Source organism: Antrostomus carolinensis, unplaced genomic scaffold (assembly GCF_000700745.2).
Source record: "Antrostomus carolinensis isolate BGI_N321 unplaced genomic scaffold, ASM70074v2 scaffold10670, whole genome shotgun sequence".
Classification (NCBI taxonomy): domain Eukaryota; kingdom Metazoa; phylum Chordata; class Aves; order Caprimulgiformes; family Caprimulgidae; genus Antrostomus; species Antrostomus carolinensis.
Window position 1 is genome coordinate 16,530 of NW_010286449.1, and position 15,977 is coordinate 32,506.

The following is a 15,977-nucleotide window of genomic DNA, read 5'->3' on the forward strand; positions in this document are numbered from 1 at the left end:
CATTTCAGATGTTCAGGTTTGGAAAATCCTGAAGTGGTCCCAGCTGCCCCTGTGGGTCTCTTACTGCTTAAATCATAACTTGTGATACTTAGGGAGTTATTGCAAGATAAACAAAGCTACAGGGAGTTACCACGTTCCCATTTTCAAAGTTTTTCTCCTTGTCCTTTAGTGAATGCTCCAGAAGGCAGTGGAGCTGCAGAAGCAGATTCCAGCCAGTGGACATGTAAAGTGTGTTCATCTGCTTTCCAGGAGCCTCAGCTGCTGACAGGTAAGAAGTGCTAAAAATCAATGAGAGAGTACTGAGAAGCATCAGGAAAATTCTGCTCTTCCAGAGCAGGACACTGTGAAGCCATACCCTGTCCATGATGCAGTAAGATAAAGGCTTTAATTTTTTGTGTTCCTTTAAGAAAAAGGGTAGCAGGGAAGGTAAAACAGTGATATTTTGGATATGGCAGTGGTCAGTCTCTGGACAAACAACTGTGATGTTGAATCTAGAAGAAATAAAACTGTTGTCTAGAAGATGACATGTGAATGTGGAGGATGGGGAACTGGATGAGAGGTGTATAAAGTCAGTGAGGCCAGCTTATACTTAGTGATATTGTCTGTGTAGTATTTATGGCACAGATTTAGTAAAGGTAATGAAATATATTTTTGTTTCTGCATTTCTTTTGCAGCTGTTTTATGCAGTTTTCAAAAGAACTTAGGATATTTAAGAGCTCTGACTATTTGATAAATCATTTTTGAAAAGGGCACTTAGGCTGCTAAATGACTTGAGCATTTGGAAAAATGGACCCATTATCGGGGGTGCAACCTTTTTCCAGTGATATCTAACAAATCTCTTAAAAAAATTCAGCCCCTGTGAGTTATCATTTCAATGTTTAATAGACTGTATGCTTTTATTTAGGAAGGTATTGTGACTGCTTTTGAAATAGTTTGAATTGAGTGTCTGCTAAGTGAGGTTGACCCAATAGATAGGCTTCAGCTAGATCTATCTTTTTGTGTATCTAATGACAGTTTCCTTCCTCCTTACTCTCTTGTTCTTTCCCATCCATCCAGAGCACTTGCTGAGTCACCTGGAACAAGCTAAAGGTGCCCCCCAAACCAGCCAAAATGAGGCTGTTGCAGAGAAAGCAGCAGAAGCTCCTCCTGTGGATCAGCCAGTGATCTGTGAGGCAGCCAGTGCCAGTACAGACTCAAGGAGAAAGGCCAGGCGGGGAAGAAAGCCCAAAACAGGAAAAGCAGAAACACCTCCTGTTGTTGTTGAAGAGAAGGATTCTGCAGGTGAAACAAAGCTTAAGAAAATGCTAAGCACATATCCTCTCGTATGTCTGTACTGATACCTTCTCAGAAGGCTTTAAAAGTAACACAGAGACAAGAGAGAGGTTTTTAGTTAGATCACTAAAGCAGACGATTTACAAACCTTGTTAATTATCTCTGAGGTCCTTCTCTATGCTAAATGTCGCAGCACCTACACTTAGATTATCTGCATTCTCCTGTGATGGTTTTAGTAATAGAGAGGCCCAGAGAAACACAGGATAGTGGTTATGAGAGACCTGCCTAGCTTTCTGCAAGAAGGAACAGGGAAGAAAGCATCCTCCCTCTCAAGAGGAGGCACCTTCCTCTGTCTACCTTAAGGTTTATTCTTGAGAGGGTTTTTTTTCCAGAGCCTACCTTTAAGGGAAGTTCTAGTAGGAAATTTCATGATGCATAGTCAATTGACCCCTTAGTAATAGGTTGGAAAGGTAAGAAATTACACCTCTATAAGAGATGTTGGCTACATCTTACTTGTCATTCACTAGCCACTTTCTCTGTCTTGCAAGTGCTACCTACTCATTAGCAATTAATGACTTGTTGTGGACAAATAATATGCTCAGTGCCACATCTCATTACAGAAGCAAATTCCTGCATTTGAGGTTGTATTTGTAGCTATCCACATTAACGCTGTATCTTTACGACGTGTTTGCAGCAGAACGTGTAGCTGACGTTGTAACTGAAGTCCCACCAGAAGAGGTAGCCCTGCCCTCAGCTGCAGAAGAGAGGATTATGGAATTGGTTTTAGGAAAGATGCCTAGCACCACAAATAGCATCAGTTCAGTGACGAAGTAAGTGCTCTGGGATGCACAGTTTCCTTTTAGGCTTAATTAAGATTATGTAGCATGTAACGGCTCTGCTCAACTCCTGGGCCCAAAGATGCTCTTTTTTTATTCGCATAAAATTGTGTGATGCTGCTGCTGCTGCTGCTGCTGCTGCTACAAGAAGGCACTTTGAGTGCCACGAAGGTGGCTTGTGCACTGGGGGATGGCGCACAGATGGTGAGATACTGGTGGTAGAATTTTGGAGCATAAACCATGACAACTTCATTTTCCATCATGTTACTGCTTTTATTCAAAAGCCTCCTGCAGCTGCAAGCTGAAATACTACTCTTGTTGAATGCTGAATGGTGATAAAACAGGCAAAGAAATTTTTGCTAAAAAAATTCTGCTAACCATTATTATTCAGTCTTGCTTGTCATCTTAACTCATGAATGACTTCATGTTGATTTGTGCGTGTGATACTTCACATTTAGAGCAGTGGGAGGGGAAAACTTCAGTATAACAGAACCTCAGGGAGACTCATAAATATAATTTAATTAATTTAGATTCTTTTATGTCTTTTTGTCTTGGTAAAATTGGCTTTTTGAATTATTTTTTGTATAATAAAACACTTGATTTTTTCAAAATTAGCTAGTAAAGCTATATATTGAAGTCCTTAGCAGACACAGAGCCATCAAAAATGCATTCCAGTGGGAGGCTGCGCTGAGAAATAGAACAGAACTGCTTCTTGGCACCCTGCTGCCTCTTATCATACACGCCTCTTGCATGCGAACTGCCAAGCTTTCTAGGCTGACATGGTGCTAATGTTTTCAGAGGATAAGAACAGATCCTTTATGTTCCTCTGAGAGGCCTGCAAAGAGCATCTGTGAGGCTGGTGGCTGCTGCTTTTTTTCCTCATTTATGATGGGTGAAGATAATTTGGAGTGAGCCACGCTCTGACATCTGCTGCTTCCAGGGGGTGGCCAGGAGGGCATCTTGGCAATGAGGAAGCTCCAGGTCCCCCATCTCCTGCCAGAAGCTGAGCATAACACTCCTCTAGCTTTTGCCAGCTGATGAGACTCTTTCTTGCAACCTGTGGGATACCTTTCAGTCCCTGCCTTTCTTTCTCTAATCCAGTAGGTTTGCTCATCACCAAAACACCATGTCCCTCAAAAGGAGTTTAATTCTCTCCAGTAGACACGGTATACGGCGGAAGCTGATGAAACAGCTTGGGGAGCACAAGCGAGTCTATCAATGCAGTATCTGCAGCAAGATCTTCCAGAACAGCAGCAACCTCAGCAGGCACATCCGTTCTCACGGTGGGTTTCATTTTGCCTCATTTGCATATTGATTTTGTCACTCAGTGGTTCCATCTTTGAGTAGGAGAGCTAGGATAGTCTTAGATATTGGGATATATCATTTTAATAGAACTCTTTTTTTCTTTTTTCTTTCTTTTTTTTTAAAAATAAAACTAAAAAACCCTCTCTCTAGGAAACTCTTTTAGTTTTGCAGACCAAAGCATGAGAAGATATAGTTGAAAGTTGAAATTAGAGTTCTTAAAATTTGAATTTAGGGACATATTTTAAATGAGGCTGAGGATGTGATGGTTTTTCCAAAACTGTTCTTCCTTTTAATTATATACATTTATATCCACCTTCACAGGCACAGGGTTAATATTGCTGTGTAAATGTTAGCTGAGTGCTTTTTAGCTTGTGATCTGCAGTTCCAGGGGTCCACTTCTAAGGATTCCATGAAAAATAATTACTGAAAATCGATGAAGGAACAAAAAAAAATTGTAAAAATTGTTGGAAAAGGTTAAAATTCACTATTTGGATCTCCTGAATTACTAAAGCTTCTCATCACTCTCCTGTTTGTTTGCAGTTGCTTGTGCTTTGATTTTCCCTGTCTTGCCTGGAGTTGATTACTATCAGTCACTGACTACTTTATGTTTTTTTTATTTTATCTTGATTGATCCCCTCAGGTGACAAACTATTTAAATGTGAGGAATGTGCAAAGCTGTTCAGCCGTAAAGAGAGCTTGAAGCAGCATGTTTCATACAAGCACAGCAGGAACGAGGTGAGTGGAAATGACTAGCAGGCTCTTTCTGAGGTTCAGTGAAAAAGTACAGTGAGCTTCCAGGTGCTAGCTGAGGAGCTTGTGTCAGTTCTCTTTGAGCAGATATCCCTGTGAGTAAGTGAGACAAGACTGATAAGAAGAGGTAACGTCTTCTGTTAGAACAGTTGATGAATTTGCAAAGTGTGGACATGCTTTTGAGCATACAAGTCCTTTTTTGTGTCTGAATTTCCCATAGAAAGTTGTTTTCAGGCATCAGTTACAGCAAGACAAGCTGGAGTTAGCTGGACCTGCATGATCTAGAGGTGAGATTTGACTTCAGTTTATAGTACTAAATGGGATTGTTCAGTCATGTTTGCTTGTCCTGCTTCATTTATCCCCACTTATAGCATCATTTAATGTGTGAGCTCTGGTTAAAGGCTGTGTGTCATTAAGGTCTGTGTGCACATGTGTAAACCTGCAGTGCTCACAACAGCAGCACCATGCCAGTTGGTGAGGGCCTTTCAGTGCTGCTGCCATATAAATATTAAACATGCTTTTCATAAGGGCAACTAATGACAAGACAAGGGGAAATGGGTTTAAACTGAAAGAGGGAAGGTTTAGATTAGATATTAGGAAGAAGTTTTTCACTGTGAGGGTGGTCAGACACTGGAACAGGTTGCCCAAGGAAGTTGTGGATGCCCCCTCCCTGGAAGTGTTCAAGGCCAGGCTGGATGAGGCTTTGAGCAACCTGGTCTAGTGGAAGGTGTCCCTGCTGATGGCAGGGGGGTTGGAACTAGATGATCTTTAAGGTCCCTTCCAACCCAAACCATTCTATGATTCTATGATTCTATGCCTGTAGTGGTGCCTTATCAGTGAACATTTCCATTGCCACTTGGCATCAAGGTCTTAAGCTCTCAGATTACTGGCATCTGTTCTGGAGCTGGAGAATGAGTCAGATTACATCCTGCTTCTCAAAAATTCTATTTCTCCGTTGGACCAGGGTTTATCAGGAAGACTGTTACATGCACACAGGTGCATAGTCTACTTTTAGTTTTTTTGCATAGACCTCAGCTGTAGGAACATGGCAGGATGATAGAGCATCAGAATTTTGCATCAATGGGTATTTAAATGTCCTGTTGAAGGAAGAAAAATTGGAAAAGACAGAAAAACAGAAAAAGCAGTTGAAATTTAGAATTTCTCTGTTAGACGTGGCTTGGCTTTTTTCCCCACTTAAACACGTAACTGTTTGCAATCCTCAGGTTGACAGTGAGTACAGATACAAGTGCACTACGTGTGAAAAAGCCTTTCGGATAGAGAGTGCATTGGAATTCCATAACTGCAGGACAGGTGAGAATGGCTAACCGTTCCCGCTCTCCCATTTTGGGAGAATGTCCACAAATCCATCTCAGCATAGAAACTACAGAAGGGCAGTAGGAATTTTGATTTTTGCCATCATCACAACAAGTAACCTGCACTGTTTCCCTCAAAAAAACCCTTATTTTTGTGATAAGAAAAGTGCAGCCAGTAATCTGTAGAGCAATACATCCACTTAGGTATTGCTTTTTTTAGTATCTCCTGTTCACCTGTCTTATATCCTCACTGATAACTCATTTCCCTTCAGAGGGTACAGCTTGTATAAAAATTCAGCCTTATGAAGAATGAAAAGTAATGCCAAGTAACCTCAATATTCTGTTTATTCAAGGGCAGCAGCTATTTTTCTCTCTGAGTTGACCAAAATGAGCAGTAGTTTTTCCTCTACTCTTCAAGGCATCAAGCTGTTACTTTGTGATTGCTGCAGCACTGGTTCCATCTACAGGACCGTGCTTTAATGTTCCGAGAAGAGAATCAACTATGGAATAAAAAACAAATTCCCCACAGGCCTATTGTCGTGTAATGGTATATTTTTGAGATTTTATACTTTATTCTGGAGTATTCTGTACTGGCTGGTACTAGGAGCCAGTGTTGGCAGAAGTATTCTGGTGCTTAGACACAGATGTTTCTGTGATGCTGTGTTGTTGTATGTGTAGTGATTTTACCAACGTTAAAAATTTGCAGCAGCTGTGACAGAATCCACTCCAAGCATAATTTTAATGTATGCTAGACCACAATGGAAATGGCCCATGTGAGGAAGCTACAATGCTAGATTCCGTGTTCAAGTTAGCATCATATATATTTATTGCCTTTGAAAAAATCTTTGAAGTGAAAGAAAAACACATGCTTTTGCATTTCCCTCTTCAATCCATATAATGATGTATTAAATGTTAAAACATCTGTAAAGAGCTGCGTGGTTTCTCTTGCTTACAGATGACAAGACATTCCAGTGTGAGATGTGTTTCAGATTCTTTTCTACAAACAGTAACCTTTCAAAACACAAGAAAAAGCATGGAGATAAGAAGTTTGCATGTGAAATTTGCAATAAGATGTTCTACCGGAAGGATGTCATGCTAGACCATCAAAGACGACACTTGGAAGGTGAGTACACTGCAGATCAACCTTATGATTACTCCTGAAGCAGCAGTAGAGGTGGGAAGGTTAAGGAAATGATTGCGCATTCGACTTTTCTGGATGGTAGCTGTAATTTTTTTTGTCAGTTACTTGATCTGGAGTAGCAGGCTTCAGCAAAATGTGACATTTATTAAAAATAATAGTAATGGATCCTGGAAGGGAGTTGTCTAAGTCTATGAAAGTCATTCTAGGAGATGCATCTACCTTTTTTTTTGAGCCTTGTGTGCTTGGATCAAGTGCTACTAACAGTCATGTGAAAGTTGCTTGGCTTGTTATACAGTAGTTTAGACTAGCTGATTTAATTGTTTCTTTTTCTTTCTTTGAATTGTATTCTTTCTGTTTTTAAAAAAAAAAGTGTGGTAACTTGAAAATTTGAAGGAAGAGAATTAACTTGCAATGTACAACTGAAAGCGACTACTGTATAAATATAATATAAACGGAATGCTGTGTGATGTTATATTTCAAAACCTTGAGAATGTATGAAGATGAGATTATAAGAGTTCACTGTTCAAAATCTCAAACATCTAAGGATATTATAGGAACTCAGGCCTCTAGCAATGCAGATAAGACCAAAGGTGATTTTAAAGAAGCAGCCAGATTTGGCGCTTTGGGCATAACCAACCATCACTGGCCACTCTTGTGATTTAGACCTTTGTGTCCTGAACTGGAGCACAGCTAGAGGACAAGGGGTTGAATGGGAATGGCAAGATGTCTCATGTTTAGCTGTCATAGAACAGCAGCAGCCCTCTTCCCTCCCGCAGAGTAGCAGAGAAAGAGGCCTGAAATCCTCTTTGAGCATCAAAGATGATGTTGGATGACTCCCTCTCTCCTTAGAGACGGTGAGGGGTGATTTCTGATGGAAATGCCAAGGCCTACTACATCCACCTGTTTCCAGGTGTTGACAAAAAATGTCTGTTTTCAGACATTTTACAATTGTTGTAATAACCAAGAAGCCATATTACATCACTTTGGCAGACTGCTTTTATATTCTTAAGACACCGCTTTAATTTGGGAATGACCCTTTTGTTAGCAATTAAATTCTGCACTGCGGCTCTTCCCAGAGTTTCACTCTTCTTTACAGTATTCACCTGAAAGGGCATGCAGATTGGTGTGGAAAACCATGGGTTTATTTCTTTTGTTTTGTTTTTTTGATGGGGACTGTTCCGTTAAGGGGTGAGACGTGTGAAAAGAGAAGACTTTGAGCACAGCACGGAAAACATGGTTCGCTATAAGAAGGAGCCTTCGGGATGCCCCGTGTGCGGGAAGGTAGGCGTCTTTGCCAGCGTGTGCCATGTGAAGTTCTGCATTGTAGCTCCATGAGCTACCACCCATGTATTAAACCACAATAGCAGCCTATTTGAATAGGCTCACAGCCTGACAAAAGGTTGAGGTAAATGGCTTGCACTGAGCTATGTCCCATGTCAGATTACCTCACCACTCAGGCTCGTGGTCAGTTACCAGCGAGACCTGTCACCCGGACAAGATGTTCCTCTTGTAACTGCCTTAGCTCCGTTATGGATCCAAGCCCACTGTGGCCAGGGATGGTGGGAGCTGTTAAGGCAAAGAAAAGAACAAAACTGAAGTTCAGACTAGACTTTTTTTCAGGACACGTGGCACAGTCTAGAGCGTAACATGGCCACTGTGTCTGTCTGTGAAGTCTCATGGCTTACGTTACTTAGAGTGAATTTTTTCTGCCAGAATGTGAACAGCTGGAGTTGACTGTGTGCATTGGGAATAATTTTCTATTAGAAATCAAAGTGAATTCATGGTGTAGTCTTGGCACTGTTGCGTTTGGGTGTTTAATGCTCATGATCTGAAGTTGCTGTTATCACAGATATGAAGATTGTGGATTTAACTAGTGATTTTGTGACAGTTTAATGATTTGTGGTGCAAGATGTACTCAAGCAGCTCTTCAGTTGCTGTGTAGACCTTTGTTTTTGGTGCTTTGGATATGTTCCATATCAGTGAAGGTAGATTTTGTGGATGTGTCTTTTTAGAGGTCAATGCAACATTCATGATTCAAAAGACCTATATAAATATTTCTAAATCTACCCTATGTAATTCTGCTGCAGCTTTTTTGGAAGTCCACCTCTGATGAACAGCCAGTTTCAGTCAGTTCTCTGGAACTGTATCGGTGTATTTTGCTGTGCCAGCAGTTTCTGAGGTAGCCTGCTGGCTGGATAACATGAGCTCCTCCATGTTTCTGTCCAGAATGAGCGTTCCGTGCTATCCACTGGATAACTTGCAAAGAATTGTAGCCCTGCTGGTTGGGGTTTTGCTGATACAAAACCCCTTCTTCCTTCTTTTCTTTTAGGTATTTTCATGTAGGAGCAATATGAACAAACACCTTTTAACACATGGAGACAAGAAATACACCTGTGAAATCTGTGGACGTAAATTTTTCAGGGTGGATGTATTGAGAGATCATATTCATGTCCATTTTAAGGTATCGTGTTAATAATTTATGAGAAAATGCACATTACTTAGCAGACATTAATAAACATAATGACAAATATACTGAGACTGTTATGACCACATGTTCGTACTGGTAGCACAACAGTGATTATATACCCTGTGCAGTGATGTTTCTAGAGCAGCCTAACATGGGTTATACTCTGATTTGTGCATGGCCCCGTTTCCACAGCTGGATTGCTACAGAGTATGTGGACTATCACATTTGAAGTTATTTCAGCTACCACTCTTCTGAATATTATGGAAATACCACCTCTGTGACCTTGGGTGAATAAATCACAGAGGCTGCTCAGTTTAAAGCAGGGAGAATAACTTAACAGGAAGGCTGCAGACAAATGTATTGCTCCAGCGGTACTTTGGTTGGGCCGAGGGGTTTCTGTTGTACCCTCTCTTTGCCTGAAGACAACCAATCAAGAAAACTTAATTGTTCCTGCCCTTTCCATGCCAGTGATTGTGATTCTCTTGTATATGCCAGCATAACTGCCTGTGTGTTGAGAGATGTTTGCCTGTGTGCTGAGATCACAACCCCACCCCCCGCCATTAATAGTGCTTAATTAGACACAGGTTATTTTGACGTAACTAGGTTATCACTGAATTGTAAGGAATTGAATTGAAAGGAATCACATCACTCAGTGGTGCTTGTAAAGATGCTTATATGGATTTAATACTGTACCAGCTGAGTCTCTGTTTACATTAAAGTTCCTTTTATACCCCAAAACTGCCATATTATGTGTTTGGATAAACAGTTGTTCCTTGTTTAGTCATGGACAGAGGAACTTTGTTTACCTGAATTGGATGAAGCAGGATATTTTAAATAAATAATGTTACAGCAATTGTTAATGCAAGGCAGTCTGCATGGCAACAAAAGCTGACTAGGTGTTACCTTTTGAAAGAAAGTTTAATCTATTAAAACAGAATATTGTTTCCCACCCTACACAGGACATAGCACTAATGGATGATCACCAGAGGGAAGAGTTCATTGGTAAAATTGGAATCTCCTCAGAGGAAAATGATGACAACTCTGATGAAAGTGCAGATTCTGAGCCTCACAAGTATAGCTGCAAAAGGTGCCAGGTAGCTTTAAATGCTTTCAAATTAACTTGTTTTGGGATGGGAGGAGCGAGTTAAGATGTCTATAAATAATTCAGAATTTTAAATAACATTAAGCATTCACAAAGAGGAGGACAGTCCACAGGTCTGCTCTCTTCTGCAGTGCTTGTTACCTCTAATCTATGAAGCGATGCTATTCCATAAGATTTTAGGTGGCGTTGTGTAAGGTGAATGCTCAACACTTAAAAAGATAAATACACCTACATACACTTACCAGTGTGCAGGGAATCAAGCAAGCAAAACTGGAGGAAGAAACAATAAAGGAACATTCAAATCTTATGCTAGCTTTTAATTATGTCCAAACCAAAATCGTTATAGCATTTCTGAATGATACAGTCCACAAACTGAATAATTTTTATAAGATCAGATGGTCCTCTCCAGGGGATATCCAGTTTGGAGGATTAAGACTGCTGCTTATGTTCAGTGTGACTGCTTATTCTTTGCCTATTCTATTACTAACAGAATGGCACTAGAAGTACTGTTGGAACATACTTCAGTCAGTTGTCAGCTGAGAGAGGAAGACTTCTTAAACCTCTTACTGCATGGCTTTTGCCATTTTGTAAGGAAGTAATTGGGAAGAGTGGGGTCCTTAAGGCTCATCTGGATTCTGTGCCCTTACTGGGCAAGCATGCTGTGCTGGGGGGGCAGGTGGGACGCAAAAGCAATCACTGAGAACAGCAAAACCGGCCAAACTGACAGAGGAACAGGGGAGTTTTGGTAATTAAGCCACTGACTTGGCCCCTGGAAATCAGAGCCTATTTCACAGTCTGCACTTAATGTGGTGGAAGTGCTTAGCGTATCTTCATCTTAGAGACATGGAGATAATAATTCTTCAGTTTTCTGTTCTCATGTGTGAACTAGTTTTAAGTGCAAACTGATTTTAAGCTTATGTCAGTAAGCATAAGAAGATGTGGTACCACAGCAGTTAGTCACGTGCTTGCTTTCAATGTGGTAATTTTAACACCTGACACTTAATAGGTACATAAACTATATAAAATTGTATGCTTCCAAATGAGGGCAGCTGTGCCATTCAAATTAGAAAGCTCTTTTTGGAAGCTGAGTTTTTTAGAGCTTTTGCAGGTGTTTGTGAAGTAAACAGTTGTGTAAGGCAACAGCTGTGGAAAAGTAGTGTTACCTGAGATGAAATTTTTTTTGGCTGAAAATATCTGTTCACACATTCCTAAGGGAGAACAACACACAAATGTGTCTTAGTGAAATATCTCTTCTGAGCTCTTAAGAATCTCTCTCTTTATTTTTTTCTCATCCCAAAGTACACTTTCACCAAGGTATGCAGTGCTGTCAGAAATACCCCGACCAGTTTCAAAATTGGAGCCAAAGCTCATGTCATTATGGCACTTCCCCCTGATTTGGAGCATATACGTGTATGCAGGGTTACTTAGCCCAGGGGCTAAGTAGTGAAGCACCTGTCTGTCCTAGTTGTGGCACTTCCAAGAGCTGAGCTAGAATCACTGCCCTGCAATGCCTAGAAATTCCAACTTGTCTGGAGCTAGTGCCAAAGCTTGACACACAGACTCGAGCTTACCATGCCCCTAGAGCCCAAAAGACTTTTTCTCCATCTCTAACACCTTTGCTTTGACAGCTAGTGGAGGTTAGACATGGTTCTCTTCAAAGCTGTTCCTCAGAGCACAAATAATGAAGGTCTTCTAGTTGTGCAGTATAAGGAGCAGAGATACCATCTCAAGCTAGTTCTCCAAATTAGTTAACTGATGTCCTGTAGCATCGTGCTTGTAATGGCCAAAGAGGTTCAGGCTTAAATCTAGCTTTCACAGATTTTTCGTCTAGTGATACTCAGGATATTTATGTCTGCTAGCTCTGACTCTAGATCCTGATAATATGTTGCTAGATCATTGGTGTTCCCAAAGACTTTTTTCCCCTTTCATTCACTATTGGTTCATTCCACAGCTGACTTTCGGCAGAGGGAAGGAGTACCTAAAGCACATCATGGACGTGCACAAGGAGAAAGGCTACGGCTGTAGCATTTGTAATCGGCGTTTTGCCTTGAAGGCAACTTACCATGCACACATGGTCATTCATCGGGAGAACCTGCCTGATCCTAATGTGCAGAAGTAAGATGATGTGTTGGATTGATAAAAGGAGCTATTTTTTTGAAGTTACAATGGCTCTGGCACCTGATGCTTTTAGAGCATTGGGCTGTACTAAAATACCTGAAACTGTATAATGAGTGTTAAAATGTTGATTAAAAGCTTGAAGTATATATATCACTAGTGATTCACTTCACACAGATGATCAGTCAACAGCCTCCCAGTCTCTGGGCTTTCTAAAGTATAAATCTATTATTTTGGTAAATATTTTCTAAAAACCATGATTTGAGCAATGTCAGACTGCTCCAAGCTTGCAGTGAACTTGAGGGTTTCTTAAGGCTCGTTTTAAAAATGCGTTTATGTTTCAAGGAACTTTTAATGATGATTGATATTACCAAATGAAATACAGTTACTGACAGAGATGCCTGAAAACCACCTCTATCTCAAGAAAAGAATGACAGGTTTTGGTCTGTTTGGTTTCAGATATATCCATCCATGTGAAATCTGTGGAAGAATTTTTAACAGTATAGGAAATCTGGAAAGACATAAGCTTATACATACAGGTAAAAATATTGTGTTTCTTTATTATTATCAATATTAGAAAGAAATTTCTGTCGCCACTGGCTGCCTTTTTTCAGGAGGAAATAAGTTATGAGTTTTTACTGTTAAGATAAATGTTATATTTATGCTTTTAGAGTAGACCAGTTTTGTAAAGCAGATAGTTTTAATTAAGATATTTGCTCCAGGTGCACAATCCAGATTCCTAGTTTATATGATGCAGGATTCACCTGCTAAAAATCCTAATTCTGTATTGTGTTCTTCCCCAAATTCTTACTCATGCCACCTTCTCACCATTACACAGGCTGAAAACTGCTATTGCAAAATCATTTTTAACAGCTCATTATTATTTCATGCTATTCACTATTTTCCAATCTCACACAAAAAGCCAGCTTTTCTCTCTCTTGGAAGTCTTCTAATTTAGTTTGGGCGACAGTATACATGAAGGATGTGATTGACAACACAGGTGGACTGTTGCCCTCTAATTCACCAGTTTAGTCAGTTTTTAGGAAGTGCACATTTTTCATTAACATTTTTTTGTTTATGTTGTCTTTTAAATTTATTTTTAAGGTGTAAAAAGTCATGCTTGTGAGCAATGTGGCAAATCATTTGCTAGAAAAGACATGTTAAAAGAACATATGCGAGTCCATGATAATATCCGAGAATACTTGTGTGCAGAATGTGGCAAAGGTATGTCTAATGCCTTGTTTTCCATTAACTGTCATACTGAATAGCAGGTGAATATCTGAATTAAAACTACTTCCATTCTTAGCATATTGGGAAGGTCTTTGGAGTGCAGCAAATCCTGCATTTTTGAGAAGCAGAAACTGTATTAATCAGTAGCCTTATGGTTATATAAGCTACCCCTAATTTTATACAGTTTAGTTTTATGGTCTCTAAGACAAAACTGATTTTAAGAAAATGTGCTTTTGCCAGATTGAGGAGTGCTCACCTGACATGAGTTCCAATGCATTCGCATCACCAAGGTGAACAGAAGTTAATTTTGTCATTCTAGCCTGTTTCCAGGCTTAAGAAACAGAGCAATTTCTCTCTCTAAGAGTCTTAAGAGTCAAAGTTTCTTTGACTTTTTGAATTGTTTGTGTTATAATTGAACAAATCTGAACTAGTATTTTAGCGGAAGGCAGCAAGTCTGATGTCTCTAATGATGTTTCATCTTTGTGTGTCCCTGCTGTTTTGCTTCTTCCTCAGTGGTTCCTCAGATATTTTACAGAGTTTTTGCATGGAATTAAAATAATAATGATAATGTGCACTGCTACCTAAACAACTAAAATTATGCAGTTGTGGACACACACACAGCAGATAAAATCTTAGAGCTCTTGGCTAACAACATGATCATCCTGGTTAAAATTATGCAGCTGTGGACACACAGCAGATAAAATCTTAAGAGCTCTTGGCTAACAACATGATCATCCTGGGTTCTCTGAAGGTGGGAGCAATCGACTAATTGTCGTGCTATGTTTTTTCTCTCACAGGAATGAAGACAAAACATGCACTTCGTCACCACATGAAACTTCACAAAGGGATTAAAGAATATGAATGCAAGGAATGTCACCGAAAATTTGCACAGAAGGTCAACATGCTGAAGCATTACAAAAGACACACAGGTGAGGTCTCTAAAGATGTACAAAAGTTGCACTGTATCTGTTAAATGCTTCCTCGGAGAACTCTTGTCTAGAACAGTCAGAGAGTATGAGGAACACTAATAAAAAATGTGTATATTCTGCTTTCTGAAAAGTGAGATTTTGTCCTCTTGTCAGCCAAAACCACCTGTTACACAACAAAGATACATAGTTCAGTTGGTTTTATGTTTTGCTTTAAGAGAGGTTGTTTTGGTCTAGGGTAGGTCTAGAGTGTTGGCTTTGTTTTAAGTTAGTCTTCAGGTTGTCATTTCCCAAAACAAAATTTTACCTCCTACATCAATTTCTCTTGGATTCATTTTCTGCCAGATATAGTGGCAGGGCTTAGATAAAAATAGCTGGTGAAGCTGAGCTGCTTCTACTTGTTTGGCTGTGATTTATTTACTTTTCTTTTTAGTAATACAAGACTCTGAATTGTCCCAGATATCTTAGACTGTTTTCACTCTGATGCTAAATGTGCTCTTCATGCAGGAATCAAAGACTTCATGTGTGAGCTCTGTGGCAAGACATTTAGTGAAAGAAATACAATGGAGACTCATAAGTTGATTCATACAGGTAAATCCTCTCTAAAACAGTATCCAAAGGCAATATCTTAATTTTGTTCCTAGACTTTGAACTAGTGTTAAACATCATGTTACCAACATAAAATTGTTCCTCTTGTTGAGACGCCAACGATACGATACTCATCTTTGGGGCCTGTTGCTAACAGCGTTTCCTTCCATCTGCCGCCAGTAGGAAAACAGTGGACATGTTCAGTCTGTGATAAGAAGTATGTCACTGATTACATGCTGCAGAAGCACATCCAGCTCACTCATGATAAGGTAGAGGCCCAGAGCTGTCAGCTGTGTGGGACGAAGGTTTCTACAAGAGCATCCATGAGTCGACATATGAGACGCAAACATCCAGAGGTGAGTTAGTTTGGCAGGTAGATTGTGAGGTTGTTTGGGGTTTTTTTACTCTTTTTTTTTTTTTAATAAAGTTTATGGCCTTCAGTGACTTGAAAGGAATTACTTTTTTTTTTTTCCTTCTCTCTCTTTTTTTCTGTTCTTTTCGGGCCAATTTTAGGTAATGTCTCTTAAGCATGTACTTAATTGAATCAGCTCTTTCATTATGTTATGCTTCAGTAGCAAATAGCTGTATCTGATTGTCAGTTCCTAAAAATGAAGTTGTTCTGATTATTTAAATCCTTTTTCTTTTTTTACATCAGCTTATATTTTTTAATGTTTGCTCTAAAACCCAGGACAATCCATTAGTGAGAATAATGGATTCAGGAGCGCTCTCAAAGAAGTGAAGAGAGGTGATGGCAGCATCTGCTGATGATAAAAAATTATTCTTAGTATTAAAGGTGAAAGAATCTGGATTAGAGGGATGTTTTGTGTGACCCCAACGGGCTTTTTCTGTGCTCTAAATTTCTGTATAGCTATTACTATACAGAAATTTATAGTATTTTTCTGTGCTATATATACAGAATATATATATTCTGT

The 15,977-nt window shown here is 39.7% G+C and overlaps 1 protein-coding gene across 1 annotated transcript in view; it reads left to right on the plus strand.

The window, feature by feature from the left end:
• The window catches only part of PRDM15 (PR/SET domain 15), a gene marked incomplete at its 3' end in the record, with an annotated part of 28,034 nt that extends 12,633 nt beyond the window's left edge, over positions 1-15,401 (plus strand). Inside the window, exons 6-21 of the mRNA XM_010170615.1 lie at positions 170-268; positions 1,057-1,281; positions 1,967-2,102; positions 3,210-3,391; positions 4,054-4,148; positions 5,387-5,474; positions 6,432-6,599; positions 7,804-7,898; positions 8,947-9,078; positions 10,044-10,178; positions 12,138-12,301; positions 12,761-12,840; positions 13,406-13,525; positions 14,329-14,460; positions 14,965-15,048; positions 15,226-15,401. Of these exons, the coding sequence (XP_010168917.1) occupies positions 170-268; positions 1,057-1,281; positions 1,967-2,102; positions 3,210-3,391; positions 4,054-4,148; positions 5,387-5,474; positions 6,432-6,599; positions 7,804-7,898; positions 8,947-9,078; positions 10,044-10,178; positions 12,138-12,301; positions 12,761-12,840; positions 13,406-13,525; positions 14,329-14,460; positions 14,965-15,048; positions 15,226-15,401 (2,111 nt within the window). The remainder of the gene's footprint in view (positions 1-169; positions 269-1,056; positions 1,282-1,966; positions 2,103-3,209; positions 3,392-4,053; positions 4,149-5,386; positions 5,475-6,431; positions 6,600-7,803; positions 7,899-8,946; positions 9,079-10,043; positions 10,179-12,137; positions 12,302-12,760; positions 12,841-13,405; positions 13,526-14,328; positions 14,461-14,964; positions 15,049-15,225) is intronic.
• Positions 15,402-15,977: the final 576 nt, after the last annotated feature.